Source organism: Asparagus officinalis, chromosome 6 (assembly GCF_001876935.1).
Source record: "Asparagus officinalis chromosome 6, Aspof.V1, whole genome shotgun sequence".
NCBI lineage: Eukaryota > Viridiplantae > Streptophyta > Magnoliopsida > Asparagales > Asparagaceae > Asparagus > Asparagus officinalis.
Window position 1 is genome coordinate 28,889,022 of NC_033799.1, and position 20,980 is coordinate 28,910,001.

The 20,980-nt window shown below is 37.1% G+C and overlaps 1 protein-coding gene across 1 annotated transcript; it reads right to left on the reverse strand.

Annotated features, from left to right (window-relative positions):
* Positions 8,426 to 14,001, reverse strand: LOC109845574. The gene is made up of 4 exons (XM_020414841.1): positions 13,656 to 14,001; positions 11,487 to 12,094; positions 9,864 to 10,379; positions 8,426 to 8,760 (listed from the first exon to the last, which is right to left on the reverse strand). The coding sequence occupies exons 1-4, from the start codon at positions 13,894 to 13,896 to the stop codon at positions 8,614 to 8,616; spliced, it is 1,512 nt and encodes a 503-aa protein (XP_020270430.1). The 5' UTR covers positions 13,897 to 14,001; the 3' UTR covers positions 8,426 to 8,613.

The following is a 20,980-nucleotide window of genomic DNA, read 5'->3' on the forward strand; positions in this document are numbered from 1 at the left end:
GAGGATATTACTTGTAATTTGCCTTCCTTTTACAAAGGCACTTTGAGCTTCACTAATAATATGCCCCATAACAGATTGAATTCTGTTTGTAAGTATTTTAGAAATAAACTTGTACAAACAGTTGCAACAGGAAATAGGTCTAAAATCTGAGGGAGTTTTGGGGCAGGGAATCTTTGGAATGAGAGAAATGGAGGTAGAGTTAATTGCACCCAGAAGTTTACCAGATTTGAAAAACTCTTCAATAGCAAGTGTGACTTCATCCCCAACAACTGACCAAGCAGATAGTTTACCAGATTTGAAAAACTCTTCAATAGCAAGTGTGACTTCATCCCCAACAACTGACCAAGCAGATTTATAAAAGGAGGCACTGAAGCCATCAGGGCCTGGGCCTTTGTTATTGGGCATAGAAAAAACAGCATTTCTGATCTCCTCCTTAGTAACAGATTTAGACAATTGACTGGCATGATTATCAGTCAGAAAAGGGCCATTTTGGATAATATCTGAATCATGAATGGAGGCAGGAATTGAAGTACCCATCAAACTAGAATAAAAGGATAAAAGTTCCTTGACAATACCCTTCTCATCAGTGATCTTCTCACCCAAGCTATTATATAGGATCATTACTCTATTGTGATGTTTGTTAGTTTAGATGACTGAGTGAAAGAACTTGGTACATCTGTCACCTTTGAGGCACCAGGCAATTCTTGCTTTTTGCTGGTAAAAAGATAATTCACAATCAAGAAGCTTATTATAAGAAGTCAAACAAACTTTTTCCTGGTTAATGAAAGTGGAATTGAGAGGGTCAAGTTGAAGAGATTTCTCAAACAAACTTTTTCCTGGTTAATGAAAGTGGAATTGAGAGGGTCAAGTTGAAGAGATTTCTGAATACTCTCTAGTTCCATCTTAGCTCTAATAACAAGTGGAATTGAGAGGGTCAAGTTGAAGAGATTTCTGAATACTCTCTAGTTCCATCTTAGCTCTAATAACATGTTCACTAACGTTGTTGAAGTGTCTTTTGTTGAGCTCGTTAAGATCTTTCTTCAGAAGTTTCAGCTTGGTATACACAGTGAACATTTTATGCCCTTTAATGGTTTTTTGCCATACTAAAGAAACTGTAGGTAGGAAGTTTACATGCTTGGTCCACATATCAAAGAATTTGAAAGGCCTTTTCCCTTGAACACTGTCCTCATAGATAGATACAAGAGCAGGTGAATGATCAGAAAAACTGGGCAAGAGGAACTCAACATGACTAGAATTATGGTCTTGTAACCATGTATCATTAACAAGAGCCCTATCCAATCTACTCCAGACCCTGGTTGTGGAATCCTGTTTATTATTCCAGATAAAGAAACATCCAATAGTTTTTAGATGTGTAAGATGAGAATTATCAATAAACTGGCTAAAGTCCTCAGTATCTGCTTCAATAAGCATAACTCCACCTAAATTTTCCTCATTACTTATCATGGCATTAAAATCACCACAAAGTAGCCAAGATATATTCCTAAAGATATGCTGAATATGGGATAATTCTGTCCACAAAACTTTCCTAGCTTCAGCACTATTATAACCATAAACAGATGAAATGAGACAGGTTAACCTTCCATCAATGGACTTGACAGCACATGTTATCTGTTGAGGAGAAGTACTAACACATTGAATGTCCAAAATACTAGGATCCCATAAAATCAGAATCCTGGCTTTTTCAGAGCTACTAGCATTAGATAACCATTTCCAATTTTTAGCAATCCTCTTAGCAATAGGCTGAACATTTTCCACTTTTATCTTTGTTTCAAGAAGGGCAAAGAAAGACAGATGATATTGCATAAGATGAAGCTTTGCTAGGTGCTGCTTAGGGGATTTATTTAATCCCCTAACATTCCAAAAAGATAGATTCATAAATCCATTCCCCCTCTATCAACAGTAGAGGGATCAATTCCACAAGCCACATTAAACAGTGGAGAGAAAGAGTTCACAGGCAAAGGGCTTTTCCCCATGATCTTTTTTTGTTTACCTTGTTTAGAGATAGCAGTCTGCAGGTTATCATTACTTTTTCCAGTAACCAGTTGAAAAACATGCACATCAGACACATTTTCCCCATTTCCAGCCACATGAACATTATGTACAATATGTCCAGTACTAGGCCCCTCTGAATTAATATCATTCAGAGCAGATACTAAACCTTGCTAAAAAACGTGCACCACATGCACAGGTTTTTCCACTGCTGAAATGTTAGAAATTCCAGAAACTTGTTTTTGATGCAGAACAATCAACTTCATTCAAGGCATTATGGATTGGATTAGAAACACCTTGTGTAGTATTACCATGGATATTAGGCCTCATACAATCCTCTTGATTTGTGGATTTATAATTCAGATCAACATTTGCAGAAATCTTTTTAGGAACCCACTTTTGAATCCTGAAACTTTTCCTACACATATTGGTATCATGACCCACCAACTTGCAGGTATCACACCATCTAGGTTTAAGTTCATAGACCACTTTTTGATTAAAATTTTTGCCATTGGGGCCTTGAACAGGAATATGATCAGGAAGTTGGGAGGGCATATGTACTTCAACTAAAATCCTGGCATATGCTAGCCTTTGTCTATTTGTACTCAACTTGTCCGTAGAAATTGGCCGGCCAATCACACTAGCAATCTTGCTGATACATTTAACATTCCAAAGGTTGAGCCTCAATGCAGGGAATTGAATCCACATTGGGTAAACACAAGCACTAATCTTTTCAATATCCTCTTCATTATTCCAAAACTTTAACAGAAGAGGTCTAGAGCCAAAAAACCATGGTCCATTAACAAGAATCTCATTCATATCCTCTTTGTTATTAAATTTAAACATGAATAATCCTGCTTTAAGAAGGCAAATTTTAGGGATTTTCCAATGAGCCATTAGTAGTTCATGACTTAGTGGCTTTTGTTGGCCTTTTTGTTTTGATGATGTTTTAACAAACAATTTACAACAAATATTGCTTGTCTAGTGCTTGTGTTTTCTTATTTATTTTAGGCAAACAATGAGTTGGAGGTTGGATGGAATCGAGCATTCACGATCATATTCGTTGGAGGTTAGCGGAATATCGGTATGAAGTCATTGCACATCAAGTTATATTCAAGATCAAGCTTCATCCGTAAACCAAGACAAGCTTATTGAAGATCTATCAAACTTGGGTATATTAGTTTAAGTTTTTACCTTGTGTGTTGATACTTTAAGCTCAATCGTATTACACACACACATCGTTTTTGGTTTTATAGTTTTCACGTTTTTATAAATATGAAACATGTATACTTGTTTACATATATACACGTTTCATATTTATCGATTTTGTTTAGCAATATGTTTAGCCATATATAATATATACACGTTTCATATTTATCGATTTTGTTTAGCAATATGTTTAGCCATATATATATGAAACAAATGGATATAGCTATATATATACACATCGATTTTGTTTAGCAATATGTTTAGCCATATATATATGAAACAAATGGATATAGCTATATATATACACATATTTGTTTCATATCTATACATGCAAATAAACATGGTTTCATTTATGGATTAGAGATGTTTATTTGCAAAATCATGTGTTTTCGAGATTTCATATTTTAAGTGATTTTGTAAATGATGAGGTTTCACAAATGGAAAGTGATATTTGAAAACCAGTTTTTGTAACATGTTCATTTTCTTGTTTACAAGCATTCCCCAAAGTTTTACATTTTTTGGAATTTGTTTGATATTTTTAATTCAAGTTTAAAAATCAGCATTTCTGTTTTAAACATGTGTATCTGAAATATCCGTTCACGGTCGATCGGATTGGTCGCGGCGGTCAACCGCCTGAAGTCCAGAGACTTTGCTCTGTTCTTCAGCCTTTCATGGTCGATCGGCAATGGCGCTGCGGTCGATCGCTAATATGACCGTTGCACAGTAACGGCTATTTCAAAATTCTGTTTTTGTGTGGGTTTTTGGTCATTTCCTTAGGGTTTTGGCTGATGTCTTGGGTTGTTATAAATACCCCATAGCATTTATCTCTCCCACCAACCAAGAGAAAAGTTTTAAAGAGTTTTACAAGTTTGTTTAAGGGTTTTAAAAGTGTATTTAAGAGTTTAGTTTGTGAAGAAATTTTCACAATGGCTTGAGGAGATAATCTTTGATGTTTGGGCATTCAACTCATCTCCCTCTCTCTCTTGGCATTATAGAGAAGTTTCCTTAAACTCAATTCTAGCTATTTATTATTTTTTATCTTAATTTTCATAAGCTAGATTTTATATTGAGTTTATAATTGTTTTACTCTTTGCTTACACATACAACCATTGAGCTTATTGTATTTGCATATATTGTATAATTGGGTTGTGGGTTTGTGTGACTTAGAGAGTGAGCCTACATTGTGTTCTCATCCATTGTAGAGAACAAATTTGTTGTATTTGAGCTTAAATTGTGAGATCACTTTGTAATACACTTGTACACCGATAGAAGTTTGTGGTGAGAGACGGGGTCGTCCTAAGAGGAGTGACGTCGATAGTAAAACATAGGAAGAGGTTGTAAATCCGAGCACTTGAGGGAGACACGGGCTAGAGACCAACACTTAGAGGGTGTAGAGTGTGATTGTAAGAGTGTGGGATTGTAAAGTTTTCGGTGAGCTAGAAAACCGAGTGTGAGGTGTAAATGTTTTCGGGTGAGCGTCGAAAACCCAGTGTGATAGTGAATTTGTCCCCGAGAGTGGGGAACGGAGACGTAGGACGGAAGGTCTGAACTCCGTGATCATTTGCTTGTATTTGAGTTTGTCATTGGCGCATTTACTTTTGTATTTATCTTATATCGTCATTGTCTATTAATCTTTATGTATATTGCCCTATCACATTTATAGTTTGTCTATTTTACCTTTTGTTTATATTGCTTATCATTACATATAATTTGTTACATATCTTATTTGCTAGGATAACTTGTTAATAAGTTTTTAATTAGCATAAAATCGGATTAGATTAGCATAAACCCTATTCACTCCCCCCCCCCTCTAGGGTTCTTTCCTAGTGACATTAGGTTTTAACAGCTTTGCGCGTCATGAACAAGACATAGTGACATGTGTGTGTGCGTTGACTAAATTTAGGAGGTGGACCAGAGATCTAGTGTAGGTCATGTTTGTTGACTTAGAAAAACAAGAAGAGTGGGGATGAGAAAGTCATGGTTCATGTGATCGGATGTGACTGTTGATGTATCTTGTAGGCTCGCACCAGTGAATTCGTGTAGTCACTGGAGTTGGTTTGTTGGGCTAAAGTGAATTCGTGTAGTTACTTTGGTTAGTGAATTTGTGTAGTCACCCGAGTTTTGCTTGAGTTCGGACCAGACCGAAATCGGATTGCGTGTAGTCCTCTGAGTAATTCGTGTAGTGGCATTAGATGCACGTAGAGGATTTATGAACAGTCAGTTATCTGAGAATATGAACGTTGACTCTATGTGGGATATGTACCAGAGACTTGTTATAGGATGGCTAGCTACATGATTTCGTTACCCGGTTGATTTTTAGGTTCTACTGTTTATTTTAGTGGTTGATTGCATTTAAATTGTTAGAATTTTAATTCCATGCTTCTATTATTATTATTACTGTTATTGCATTTGGTCGTTCGACCGTTTCTATTCTTCCTTGTGGGATCTTGTCATGTGCCATGCACGCTGACGTACTCATATTCTCTCGGGTTGTACGTCAGACTTAGAGGACGGACAAGTCCAGCTTGGAGACATGCTAGAGTCCGAGTATTCTCAGTAGGAGTGTTTTGCGGACATGGCTGAAGAAGAAGCTGAAGCTTAATTACTCTTTTAGTCATTTGATGGACTTAGTTTAATTTTGCAGTACTTCCTTTTTATTTATGTTAGACTATGTATTTTCATATTTCTTTAGTTGGACTGTTTTGTAATAAGGTCATGTTTGACCCAAATTTTGTGTTTCGGATGATATACTATTTGTGATATGACTCTTTTCTATTCTGAGTTTATTATATTCTTGCTAATTATGACCGGGGACCTGTGACTTTGCACTTTATATTTGACGCTAAGCGTATTAGATTGAGTAGAAATGGTCTAGTATTTATTTCTCCTCAGTCTAATACGTCACGGGCTTGTTCGCGTCCCGATTCCTGGGTATTTTGGGAAGCGGGACGTGACACCATCCTATTGAAGAGGATTGGTAAGCTGATTTGTCAGAGGTATAGTGTTAACATGACAGTGTGAGTGGTCCCATCATCTTATTGGAGATGATCAACAGGAGAAATTTGGAGGAGACTATCAGAGGTAATAGTTAACTTGATAGTTTTACAAGATCCATCGTCCAGTTGAATGAGATTGATGGAGAAATGACTATCAGATGTGGCAGTTAACTTGATAGTTTTGGGGACCCGTCATCTTATTAGAAAGGGTTGGAGAGGGAACTTGGTTTTGATCCTAACTGTAGGAAGGTTTGACCAGGTGAGAGGTTTGGGATGACCCTAACTGTAGGAAGGTTTGATGTTAAGTGATCACACAGTCAATATGCATCCGTGTTTGGATGAGTTTGTTGAGGATTGATGAGGGCCCGCTTTCTTCTTTGACTTTATGTCTGGTTCTTAAGCTAGGTAGATGAAAAATCTGCACGTATAGAAATTCGTGAGAGGACGGGGCTTGGTTCCCCAATTGTACCTCTGACGATCAAGTTAGCAGATGAGCTTGAGTGAGGTAAATAAGAACTGTGAGAGTTTTTGTGTGTGCACAGTAAAATTTGCAGATATCTCTTAAGAGATCAGATTTGTGAACCGGTTTTTTAACTAGTTTTGGAACCCCTTTGAAGTTCAAATAGTATCTGTATACATACCATGGGTAGAAGGATAGATTGGTCACTTTGGCCGAGCAGTGAGAGGCGGTGACGAAGTGTGGGCTGGCGGCTGCGTCAGCACCTACTTTACAGGTGTCGGCGGATGATTGGGGGAAAGATCACTTCGGCATTGAATGTGAAGTAATTAGAGGTATAACGGTGCTAACGTGGCTCGATGAGTCACAAATACTATCGTGGCTAGAGTCATGATGGCACATGTTAAGCATTAAATACGATGCTGACACGTTGCCAGAGAGAGAAGCTCGAGACGAGAATAGTTCTTTAGCTTCACCGAGAAGTAACGCCCATCGAGTCGTCCTCGTGAGGGGTTAAACGAATGGTCAAGTGGAGTCAGGGCGAGTCGCCTTTGACAAGGGAACGACAAGTACCGTTTGTTGAGTCGACATGAAGGGATATAGACTCGACGGGTCGGCTAAGTCGAAATCCTTGCTGGGCTTGGGCCGCCAAATTGCTTGGGGCACTGTATGCGAAAATACACATGTCTAGTGTTTGGCAATAAATTGTACTTTGGCGAAAATAGGAACACCATAACACCATCATAATTATATTTTAAAATATAATTGGGTAAGTTCAAAATAAAATTATGGTGTTGTTTAACAATAAATTCAAGAACTATCAAGAGTCAAATGAAAAAATTCGAGAAATAATGATGGCATTTGCATCACAGAAGGTATTCATGTACAAGTTTAGAAATTTGAGGGTGTATAAGTAGTGCTAGTTACCATTAAAAATGAAGTTTAAAGATATAGACTTCTTTGGTTGATCAAAACATTTATATGATTGACTTTGTATTTCTCTTGTCATCTACATAACTAATGCGGTCCAAAGGTGATAAAGCTCGAAATTCATCAAGGAGTACTCTTTGTATCCACAAAGAACTATGTGGAATCTATGGAAAAAATAATATGAGGAAAACTTTATTGATAGAAATTGATAATTTGCATGAAGTTTATAATCTTTCTTCTTAAATAGAAAAAGAAAATGTACTCCTGATATGAATAGAATTCCCAAAAGATAGAAATTTATTAAAAGACTTCTTATAATAGAGGACATAAATCAACCCAATATGAATCAAATTGATTTAGTTTCATAACCTAAATAGACTCTAAACTTTTACTAAAATAAACAAAAAGCTGATTATTTTTGAAATTCTGCCAACTTCTGATGAGATTTTTGAAATTTAACAAGCTGGTTGGTTCCGTCTGTTCGAGATAGACAACCTACGCGTATAATATGTCACAATCTGCCTTTCGGATTTAGAGATATGGTTGTCTATTTTGTAGACAAGTCAATTATGCGTATGTATCGGCGTTTAGCTCGTAATGATCCAGCTCATTCATGAATTTGTATGTTATGCATCCTACATCAATAAGTTTGCACTTGTATGTATATCTTTTGTGTATGATATCTCTCTTTGCTCTTTTGAGGAATCCTAGCGCCAAGATTGTTTATGATCTTGTCAATAAAATGATGTATGCTAATGTATTGTGTAATTTGAGAGATGCCTAAAAACATTTCGTTGGCAGTAATTATATAAAAATAAGGCACTAGAAAAAAGGCGGAAAAACTTGATAAATAACATTTCTTGACCAAGGAGAGGCATAAATGAGCTGATTATGCCGAAGCCTGATATTTTCTACAGAAAGATTAGTTCCTATCTTGATTGGCCTTAAAGGTGAAAAAAAAAAAAAGAATTCAGCTTCTGGAAATGAATCTCATCTCTCTATAGGTGTAGTTTAAATATATCCAGGTTTAACCTTTGGGATTAAGATGTCGAAATCGCTGACTGTCCATTCAGCCACTTCATCCACGTTGCTAATATAAATCTCCGTGCCAACGTCGAGGGAAGGCCAACTTCTCTTCGTTGGAGCCGTGCCAGGATCCTGCGTCGAACAAATATATTATCAATTTGGTTACAAGTCATTTCTAAAAAAATACATTTTCGCAACTACAAGCACAACAGTTACAACTTTTACGTTCTCTTGGGAACTGCAAATATAATTATAGTTATGTATAATTCTTCATGTGCTACATAATCCAATATCATCTAGTTTGAAAACTTTTGGTTGTTTTATCTGTATTATGATAAAGTAACTATTGTGTTTTTGTCAAGCAACGGGATCTAGGATTTCTAGGAAGTGATGTCATTACATAAGTAATAACTAAAAGAAAAAAAATTCCATCAAATTTCCATATTTTATTTTGAAAAAAGTTTATAATCACATCATTAATAACACTATTAGCTAAATGCAATTTTTTCAATATATATCAAAAAAATTACCTTTATTATAGTTATTTTATTTAACAACATATTTAATAAAAAAGTGAACAGCATGTTCTTTTTAGTTATTGAATCATCTCAAACAATCATACTTAATCCCGAAATTATTCTTTTCATTCTTTCTTGACTATAGATTTATTTTTGATAATCAAATTGTTCCCTATGTGCTTTTGCACCTATGATTCCATTAAAATTGACTAGTATAAGGACATGTAATCTCTACATGCTTCAAAGAAATACTACTTCAAATTACTCCAGTAGTGATCATCACACTTAGTTTTCAAATGGATATGATCATGTTCGTGAGGCAAGATGTTAGAAATCGCATAGTCTAGATAGGAGATGTTTCGTTTTCTACGTAAGTTAACTTGATGAATAAATTAATTGTCAAGTGTCCAACCTAAAATGGCTCTCGCTGAAAAAGTGATCGCAGGGGTACAAACTTGCAGTGCACTGGTGCAAGATTGCTTATTGAGTGGGACTGGGTTGGGTGGGAACATGTGAATGAGTGATCCTGTGTTTTTTTTTTTGGGGGGATCATCAGTGGTTGAGTTTTTGTAGAGAGGGATGAGTTTTTAAGTGGTTGTATCCTCTTTCTTGAGCAAAATGGTGTCACATGATACTACTATCAAGCTAGATCAGCTTCATTTGTGCGACATCCCGCCAACATCTGATCCTAATTTAACATATCATAAAGAAAATTACCTGATAGAAATAGAGATTGTGCGACATCCCACCAACATCAAGCTCCCAAGTCCTCGCATCTCCAACCCACCCTTCACCCTTCTTCGTCGGATACCCATACTCCCCCCAAACAGGATGAGGCAATATCTGAAGAATTTCCTGAGGCTGAGGATTACTATACTGATCACAAATATTGAACGGCTCCTCAGCATACTGCGCATTCCCCGGGAAGCAATGCATATGATACGCACCATAAGGGTAGTTTCTAGTATCATTTCGATGCACTCGGGTCCCATTGGCGAAAGTGTGGAAGGGTGGGCAGCCATCGAGCTTTGAAGGGCTGCACCAAGATTCCGTTTCTGGGTTTATGATCATTTCGCTATATCGGGTGACGTCGGAGGTTACATCCCCGTCGCAGGGTGAACCGTTGTTTTTCCAGCAGCTGCCCATGTCCATTAGGTAGAATTGGCTTTTTGGGCCTCCCCCCTTTTTTATGTCTAGGGTTAGTCGAACTTTGAAGTTGGGAGATTGTGGAATCTGTGCATATATCAAATTTTTTTAGTAAGTAGTCGTCACTAAATTTTAAACATGATAAGGTTCATGATTTGGAATTCTAGATATATTTCAAAATAGGGGAAAAAATTAGCTTATATTTTCAAAGACAACAAGTAAACAATGTAGCACTAGCATTGATGTCACTATTAATGATGCCTATCAGCATGGAATAAGAGGAAAAGGAGAAATTAGGAACCTCTTTCATTAAAAAAAATTTTGTACTAAAGTTTGAGAATGGATAAGGTTGATTAGTTTGGAAATAAACAAAAATCATTTGAAAATAGTTTCAAAAGACGAAATTGCTCAGACGGTAACAACTATGAGGACGGCACCAGAAATAAATAAAAGTTGGAGCATATCATTGTGAGATAATAATCCACAAGTGTTACAAAAAGACTTAAGTTGTGAGAAGTTTATGATATATTGTGAATTAATGGTTAATACTTGCTGAAGGTGTTATGCTATATATCATGAATAAACCAGTTGTCGACAGGGTGTTTTCTTGACTGGAAGTCCTGGTACTAAATTGAAGAATTTGTCTATAGTTTAGGGTACATTGTGACTTTGTGATTTATAATCTTCCCCTAGATTGGGAAAGTGTTTTACTTCGTATATAAACCTAGAATAGAAAAAAGGAGGAAAATATCATATTAACCTCTAGAGGGGCGCCCTAGAAGCATAAATCTCACTCTCTAGTTGTTCTGTTTCTGGCACTAAATCAAGAGAAGCTTTCAAAGAGAAAATTCAGTAAATGTGAGGACAAAAGTGAAGCTCCAATAAAGTGAAAATTCAACAGTGATCATAATCATAATCTTATACCTTACAGTCTGGTTCATATAAAGAGGAGAGGATGAAAAGAATATGATCATAGTTGAACATTGAAAAAGGGAAGCTTATCATAGCTACAAGATTGCAATTGTAATTAAACAAAAGAAATGGCTTGAGTATGTCATCTAGGCAAAGTTCTCGTCTTTCCAAGTTCTAGAGAAAATTCAGTAATGCTGAAATTTATGTCACAGAAATTGCAGAAATAAGATAAATAAATAAGTAAAGATAAAAATTGTAAAGAAAAAGATGGATATATCTTACGATCTTCGACATCCCCCTTGTAGGATAATGATACCCTCCAGATAATCCCTTTGTAGCATCTGACCTCAAATACAACATAAGCCACGGATACCTATGAGAAGTCTTGAGCACATGATGAAACTTCCATCCACCTTCACCAACCTCCTTCTCCCAAGTTACCGAATAATACGAGACATTGTTCAAACCCTTCGACAAATCAGCATCTAGATCCCAAGTTCCATAAAAACCCCCCCTCATCGTTGAATCATCCTCAATATCAGTGTAGTTATGATATATCAAAGGTTGATTCATGCAATGCCCCGGAGAGAAGCACGGGAATCTTGATTCCGGTGGAAAGGGGCCCACTTTCTTGCCATCCTTCGGGCAGAGACCCGCTGAGGTGTCCATGTTCCCATTCTTGAGCATGATCATCCAAAATTGCCATGGATGTTTAGGATCATCATCTGTAACTTCACATTTTTGGCCTAAATACAACTCCTTCTGAACTGCGTAGGTGTCTGCACTTAGAGGATCGTTGGTACCTAGCTTGTTATCCACTTCTCTTACTCTGTGGATAATCTTGTAATTTGCATCGCATATGTCATCGTCATCTTCATCTTCACCTTTATCTGCAAGTATGTCGTCAGTCAGTGACATCAAAGTGCTAGGAAATACTCGTGTAAATTGACAAGTAACCCAATTTTTGTTCTTCTTAAAACTTATTCTAAAATTAATTAGCATTTTCATATGGATGAGTATTTTTAATGTTGAGCATTAGCCTGGCTAAGATAAATACCAGTACAAGCAAAGAATGTTAATAGGTAAGCAACTTTATCTAACTTTGAAAATTTTAGAAACACGGAATGTAGGTTATAGGTTATGTTTCTGAAACAGAAAGTTTGATTTTGACAAGACTTTACCCAACCAATTATTGCCAGGATGATAGTTACGTTTTGCAAAAAGGAAGAAATTTTAAAAACAGCCTCAAACCATGTTTTAATTTTCAAAACCGACCCACTTTTTTTTTTTACCAAAATCGACTCACTTTTTGCCACGTCAGTTTAATCTCATTTTCTAATTAGTCGGGGTTGCCAACTCCGACTATTTAGGACATAAAAAATCGGGTTTAAGGCTTCTAATTGGGGTTTAACAACCTTCTAAACAGTCGGGGTTGACAAATAGTCGGGGTTGTCAACCCCGACTGTTTAGGAAAAGGATTAAGCTTACGTGGCAAAAAGTGGGTCGATTTTGGCAAAAAAAAAAAGTGGGTCGGTTTTGAAAATTAAAACATGGTTTGAGGCTGTTTTAAAAATTTCTTCTTTGCAAAAATATTCAATTTCAAAATAAAAGAACTAGTCTTAGCTTTACTGCTTCGACGATAAGAAAGACTAATTTCAACACGTTTGTTGCAGGGATAAACTAAATTGCAAAAAAAATAAAACAAAAGTAGATGTCACCAATTCTTTAAGTTTGTCCAAACATTTGCAGTTAAGTTAGCTAAGAATTCATCTGCAGTGTTCTAAGAAACAGAGGCTGCAAACTTTAAGAAGTAAAATAACCACGGAGAAAACACCTCAATAAATAAAAACTTTACCAGATACCTACTTTCATGAAGATAATGCTAAGATCTACTCTAGTATCACAAATGCAATTCACCATACTATTCTATCATGCTAAAACCATCACAAATTTATTCGTGTAAAAAAAAAAAGGAAAACAATCTGCACAAACATTTTCAGACACCAACCCCAAAATATTTAAAAAAAAGGACAAATAAAAAGAAAGTACCTTAACTGAACAAATGTCAAAAATGGAAAGAAAAAGGAATGTGATACTTGCGGCAGGAGAAAATTTCCTCTGCTCCAAAGTACAAAAATGATCAACACCCAATTTTCCTAATACTTAAATTGATGTCATCTTCAAAATGAGATAAACAACACAATCTTACAAGTTACACTCCAAAGAAAAAACTTCACCGAATACCTAATCTCATTGTGTCCTCATAAACTTGATTAATTTTAAATACCAAGTCCAATAAAAAAACAAAAACTACAGAACGAGCAAAGATGGAAAGAAAAAAGAACATAAAGATTAAAAGAAGAATTTCCTCTCCTCAAAAAACTCAAATTGATCAATACCCAATTCTTCTAATACTGAAACAATATCAAACTCAACAGAATGAAATCAAACCTGAAGGATCGGGGATCCGCTCAACATCAAAGCAATCAGCAACTCTTGGGCTTCCCATCCCCGGAACCTCATGGCCCACCTCATTGCAGAAGTTCCAGGCCTCAAGAGCAACTCTCAGCCCATCTCTCTTCATCCCCGGATCCCCAACAGCAGAGATATACTCCTCCTCTGCTCCATTAACACCGCAAAAAGCTGCAGCTACCAACAGCAGAAGAAGAGAGCTCGAGTCCCAATTCCCCATTCTCTCCGTTGCAGTCAAAAAAAGTGAGAAAAAGCACGAAGAGGAAAGAAATGCTCTCTCTACGTCATTATATAATGATTTGAGTTTAGTTAGGTGTGAGGTGATGGCATAACAATACTTCCACATTTGAGAGCGCGTGGGGTTAAAGGTAATTAAGATCGAGATTTCAACGTCGGGGTGCTCCAGAGCAAAACAAATACGAGCGACTACTTTGTTTTGATTTTTTGAGTAATTGGTTATTATCTTTGACTCGAAAGCGAACGAACTTGATTTTTGTTTGTTTTCTTGTTCCGACGGCTGGTGCTTTGTTGAATTTGAGGGCGATACGCGTAGATCTCAAAGGGTTCTGGTACAAATTGGGCTTGAGTCAGGCCCATGGCCTAGTTGGATTCAAAGAAATGCCCAGACCTGTATTAATTTTTTTAGTCGTATATAAGAGCTTTTATTGGTTGACAAAATCGCAACTTATAGAATAAGTGGATATATACCACTCACAGCCGGTTAGAATGTTAGCTTGAAAATTGTAGATACTTTGTAGGTTTCATTTTTGTGGATTTTAATTAGGGTTTTTTTTTTTTTTTTTTTTGAGTTATAATGTAACTAGTATTCACCCCATACGCTAAACAAAGGTAGTGCTACTCTATGAATTATTGCAACATCCAAATGGCCAAAAAAAAAAGAAAACAAAACAAAACAAAACAATTGACGCATCACTCTCCAAACAAAAGCAACCAATTGTGAGAAATGTTCTCTCAAGAAGCCATGACCCATAAATATATCAAGTAAATAATACACCTTAATCTTGTGGTGATTCTTTGTCTTTACAAGTATCATTATTGTCACAAAATGGTTCGGCTATAATACATCACATAGAAAAATTAGCTTTGACATTTTATACAAAAAATTGCTTAGGCGAGAAGGAGGTCGCCTGACCGAGGGTCGTCGTATCTCCAAGATCCATTGCCACAAAGCCCTGTACGAGAGGGGGCAATTAGATTCTTGGGACAGTGCTTAGTGCACGCTTTGATCATCAGACCGTATTTCTAAACTTGATTTATTTTTTTTAAATTAATTTTATTTCAGAATTATAATATTAGTCCGACATTATCAAATTTTGATTAACTGTTTAAAACTAATATTTTTGCGCTTATTTCGGTCTAAACATCAATCATTTTTCTAACATTCTATAGGTTCCATTTTTGTGGATTTTATTTAGGCTTTGGGTAGGTATCTGAGTCGTAATGTAACTGGATTTGGAGATTGAATGAGGTTGTGACTAATACCTGGAGATTATGGTATCAATTAGATTGAGACAGGGCAAAAGAAAGAGAAGCATCTGAGGAAAGCAGGGATGGTTTAGTTTCATCTCAAAACACATTAGGATTTGCTTCGATCTACCACAAGTTCAAAAAAAAAATTATTAAAAGTTGCAAAAAACATTCTTATCATCATCTGATTTCGTCTAAGAACCGACAAAGAATTCGGATTCGCTGATCCCCAAGATGAAAATTTGGAGACGAGTGATACTATAATTTCTTCTATATTTCGCGATAGTCAGAGCACCGCACAAGCATGTGTCTGATTTCTCCTGGATAGGAGCGTGAATTTGCTAATCATGATTTAGCCCAACCCCAACATTTAACTTTTACCAAAAAGAGAGAGTTTTAGAAATTTTAAAGAATAATTATCAACGAAGGCGGGGGTATTTCGGGGTTACTTGAAGATACATCATAGAGTAAGTACGATATGGTGGATACGAGGACTGCTAGCCACAGTCGTGAGTGTGCCTCACTCACGCTATGGCAGGGACATGTGTTCCTACAGTGCCCTTGTAGGGACACATTTCATGGCGGGTGAACCCACTCGTGGCTGTTGCTAGACTTGGCCAGGTGGATTCATAGGGCCAAACCAATTGACAAATTTCAAAAGATTTTTACCATTTGACATTTGACTGAGGAGGTAAGGCTTTGTTTTCAATCATTGGTGCTGGTTTTTATATTTTTAAAATTAAAATTAAAAAATTATTAGCACCAACAGATGTAATCGTTGATGCTGATAAAACAATCATTGGGGCTCACTTTGCCTCAATGCAATTTGTCCTAACGGGTGTTTTTTTTGGCCCAACGGTTTTGACCGTTGGGGTCATTGTCTTCCCTAATGGTTAGAACCGTTGGGACTGGCCTGTTTTGTAGTAGTGGTTGAACTAAAATATCAGTAATTACCGATTAAGTAGGGACCTACCCTAAAACCCATCATATAGTTATCATTATTGTTGTTGTCCGTATTCACGTAAATTAATTTTAAAAAACTCCCTGAACTTTGAGCATCTAGCACAAAATAGTTAGGGGCAGGGTCGGCCCTGTCCTTAGGCAGTCAAGGCCTCTGCCTTGGGCCTCATCCTGGGTAGGGCCCAGTCGGGAGAGCTCAGCTTGGTGGTTGATCAAGCTCTCACTGGACAGAGGATGGAGCATGCAGACGTTGGATTCGCAGCGGTGGAGTTAGTAGAGGGTTGGCGGTGGGATCTAGCTCGAGAGGTTAAGATGGAAGCTGTGGCGGCAGGTTGTTGCGAGTTTGGAATGGGAACGAGGCGACATGTGACTCTTCATGTCAGCTTGAGAGATATGCGCGGATTTCATGTGGGCCCCACCTCCGCCCTAATTTTGCGTGAGTGAAGGTGAGGCCGAGGCCCATGAGAAATTGGATGTGTGGTTAGGATTTGGTGAAGTTGTTGATCAAGGGTTCTAACGTCGTGACAAATTATAAATATAGAGAGATTAAAGAGATCTTGTCCATACACGGTATTGAGAAGTTTATGTACAAAAGCAATGAGAAAATGTTCTAGTATTATAAGTGGAACAAAAATAAAAGAAAACAAATAGTCTAACTATATTATTTAATAGTTTGACAAAGTAAGAGACCAATATATTGTTTATGATTTTATAAATTCTTGCATATCATTTGGCGTCTCACCACCAAGTAATTTTTTATGGTCATTTTTGACAATAATGATGAATTATACTCTATTATGTTGCCAAACACTCTATATTGACTATACCTGTAACAGTTGTTTCCGCTGAAAGAAATTTTTCAAAATTAAAATTACTAAAATCTTTTTTAAGATCAACCATGTTACAAGATAGATTGAATGGTTTAGCAATATTATCTATCGAAAATAATATGTTAGAAAATATTGAACATAAAACTTTAATTAGTAATTTTGCAGCTCAAAAATCTATCGAAAATAATATGTTAGAAAATATTGAACATAAAACTTTAATTAGTAATTTTGCAGCTCAAAATGTAAGAAGAATGAGATAAAATATATTATGAGTTGTATCACTTAGGCCTCATCTAATATTTCGCCTTGGGTCCCGAAATTCCTAGGTACGGCCCTGGTTGGGGGAAAAGGAGTCATTAAAAGATCGTTTTCCTTCATTTGTAAATAATATATGTTAATAAGCCAAATAGTTAAAAAAAGATTAAAGAAAATTATCCGCATGACACCGGTATTTTTCACGTGGAAAACTTTTCCATTGCTGTTCGTTTCGCAAAAAAAATTGGGAAATCAAAGAATAGGAAACCTATTTCCTATAATAATTGTTTTGATGTTGTTTGGTTGGCTTAAAAAAGAAGAAAACTATAGAATATGAGATGAGATGAGATGAGTTGTCACCTTATTATTGGATGATGTGAGTGATATTTTTAAAAAACTTGTTTTGAGGTTGTTTGATTGGTTAAAAAATAAGGAAATGAATTGGAGGTATATTATTGGATGATGTTTTGAGGTTGTTTGTGTTTGGTTCATTTTTAAAAATACGAAAATAGATTATATGAGATGAGTTGGAGGTATATATATTATTGGATGATGTGACACATACTTAAGGAAATCAATTTCTTGTTTTTTTTAGGAAATGGATGGAAAGGAAGGTTTAATGAGATGAGATGAGTTATCACAATATTATTGGATGATGTGTGTGATTTTTAAAAATGAGATAAGATGAGATGTGATGAGTTGGATGATATGACACATTTCTTGCGTTTGGTTTTTTTTAAAGATAAGAAATGAAATGAAATAAGATGAGTTGGAGGATAAAAATATTATTTTATTGGATGTTGTGGGTGAGTTTTAGGGATGAAAACGGATAAAATTATTATTTTATTGGTTTCCTTGTACCGATTTCCTTTTCTTGGTTTTTAGGAAACCAACCAAACGGCCTCTGAAAGTAAAAACAAGGGACCTAACTCAAAAAATATTTTACTACAAAATAATGGGTGCACAATGTTTCCTCCCTCGAGAGTTAACTACAGGTACGTAACAGTAACAATAAATAGAAAAGAAAAGTGAACTTCTTATATACAAGAGACGGAAAACATGTTGTGCATAGTAGAAATTTCGGCAGCACCTCCGGTGTGCAAGGTGCACAACAAGAGATTAGATCGTAAGAATTCTCGTCTCACCAAGGAAACAAGAATCTGAAGCGAATATCTCAACAAAGTGAGATATCGGCTCTTCCTCTCATCAGTTCTAGGACTGACTTGTCGAGGGATCCTACAAGCTATTACAAATCATGGCAAAAATATAACTTTTACGTGGTTCGGCAAATAGCCTACGTCTACGGGGCAAGGAGAAGGAGATCTACTATTAGAGGGAGAGATACAACTAGGGTTTACAATCACACAATCTAAACCCTCACACAAACTCTCAGATCCCTCACACAAATACTCTCTTAAATGGATACACAAAAAACTAAAAAACAGCAAGTTTGTTTTTTCTTCTGCAGTTTCGTCCGCCGCCAAGAGAAAAGTCAGCCGACTTTTTTTTCTTTGTAATTTCATCCTTCGCGAAACCCTCTGCAGCCGCCTTGAATTATTCACCTGCCTTGCTATTAACCCTAGGCTAAACATAGTTGGTATTTATATGAGATTAGCGGCCCAAAATCTCACGCAGAAAGGAAACGAAGGCTTACAAAATCACGTGGGTGGCCCCCACGTTCACAATTCTCCACCTCGGTGAAGTTTTTCCAAAACTGAGCCGATACCAAAGCATCCAAATGTCCCACTTGTTGTGTCCAGTACGAACTCAATCCACAACAAGTCGAGAACCCGAACGAGAGTCCAAACAATCTCACGCCCATCAAAATCAGCTAATCCAAACCGGCTGCATCATAAAAGCTGCCTACGTATCCTCTTGCCCAAGGAATCAAGCCTCACGTAGTTCATCCAATGGCCTCAAAAGGCCTCAACACCGAAGAATGTTCAAAAGTTCCAAACAATGACCAAACTTGACACCTGAAATAACTTTGGTCAACATATCTGCAGGGTTGTCCTTCGTGTGGTTCTCCAATATGATGTCTCCATCATCCAAAACGTCACGAACAAAATGAAATCTGATATCAATGTGCTTCGTGCGCGCATGATAAACCTGGTTCTTTGCCAAATAGATAGCTGACATGCTATCACAATATACCCGAAGGGTCTCCTGTGCAATCCCCAAGTTCTCCAATAATCCCTGCAACCACAAAGCCTCCTTCACAGCTTCAGTCAACGCCATATACTCTGCCTCCGTAGTGGAGAGAGTCATTGTAGACTGAAGTGTGCATCTTTAACATACCGGTACTCCTGCTAGTGTAAACACATATCCGCTAGTAGACCGGCGCTTGTCCAGATCCCCCGCATAATCAGAATCCACGTAACTAATACAATCATGCCCGTTCTTCTCATTCTTCTCGAACACCAAACCAACATCCACGGTACCTTTAATATACTGTAGAATCCACTTCACGGCCTCCCAATAACCCTTCCCGGGGTCGTGTATGTACCTAGATACCATGCTCACGGCCTGTGACAAATCTGGCATTGTACACACCATCACATACATCAAGCTACCCACAGCATTGGCATATGGAACTTTGGACATGTATTCACGGTTCTTAACTGAAACAGGTGACATCTTAGCTGATAACTTAAAGTGGGGAGCTAATGGAGTACTCACCGCCTTGGCACTGCCATCATAACTGAATTTCTTCAGCATCTTCTGTAAGTAACTCCTCTGTGTCAACTTCAACCTCCCCTTCACCCTGTCTCTCTCGATCTCCATACCTAATATCTTCTTTGCTTCTCCAAGATCCTTCATCTCCTGTCTCTCTCGATCTCCATACCTAATATCTTCTTTGCTTCTCCAAGATCCTTCATCTCAAATTCGGATAACAACTCCTTTTTCAACTTTATAATAGCTGAAGTATTCCTGAAAGCTATTAGCATATCGTCAACATATAACATCAAATAGATATACTCACCATTCTGTAGCTTGTGCATGTAAACACATGGGTCATATGGGCTCCTCGTGTACCCTCGGCCAATCATAAAGCCGTCGAATCTTTTGTACCATTATCGCGGGGATTGCTTCAATCCGTAAAGAGACTTCTTCAGCTTGCATACTAATTCTTCCTTTCCTGCAGCTTTGAACCCCATAGGTTGTGTCATGTAAATATCCTCTTCTAAATCTCCATGTAGAAAGGCTGTTTTCACATCCATCTGGACCAAATCCAAATCTAGCTGTGTCACCAATACCAATAAAATACAAATTGGCGAATGCTTCACAACAGGTGAAAATACCTCGTTGTAATCAATGCCCTCTAGCTGTGCATATCCCTTGGCAACCAATCTGGCTTTGAATCTAATTTCCCCAATAGAAGATCCCTCTTTCTTTGCATACACCCATTTGCATCCAATAGCCTTCTTACCCTTCGGTAGCTTTGCAAGTTCCCAAGTGTCGTTCTTATGAAGAGACTGCATCTTTTCCTTCATAGCTTCCCTCCACCTATTCGAATCAGAGATTGACTCTGCTTCCTTGAATGTAAAAGGAACCAAGTCATCAACGACTTCTACTGATAAAGCATATGCAATCATGACATCGTCATATCTAGCTGGCCGACGAATATTTCTTCTTAGTCTATTAGCTACAATAGAATCCTGAACATGACCCTGTTCCTGAGTCTCAATATCCACTGTATCCTCTAAATGCCCGGCTGTCATCCCATCTCCTCCCAGTGTCACCTCTGTAGGAGCCTCGATGGATACAATG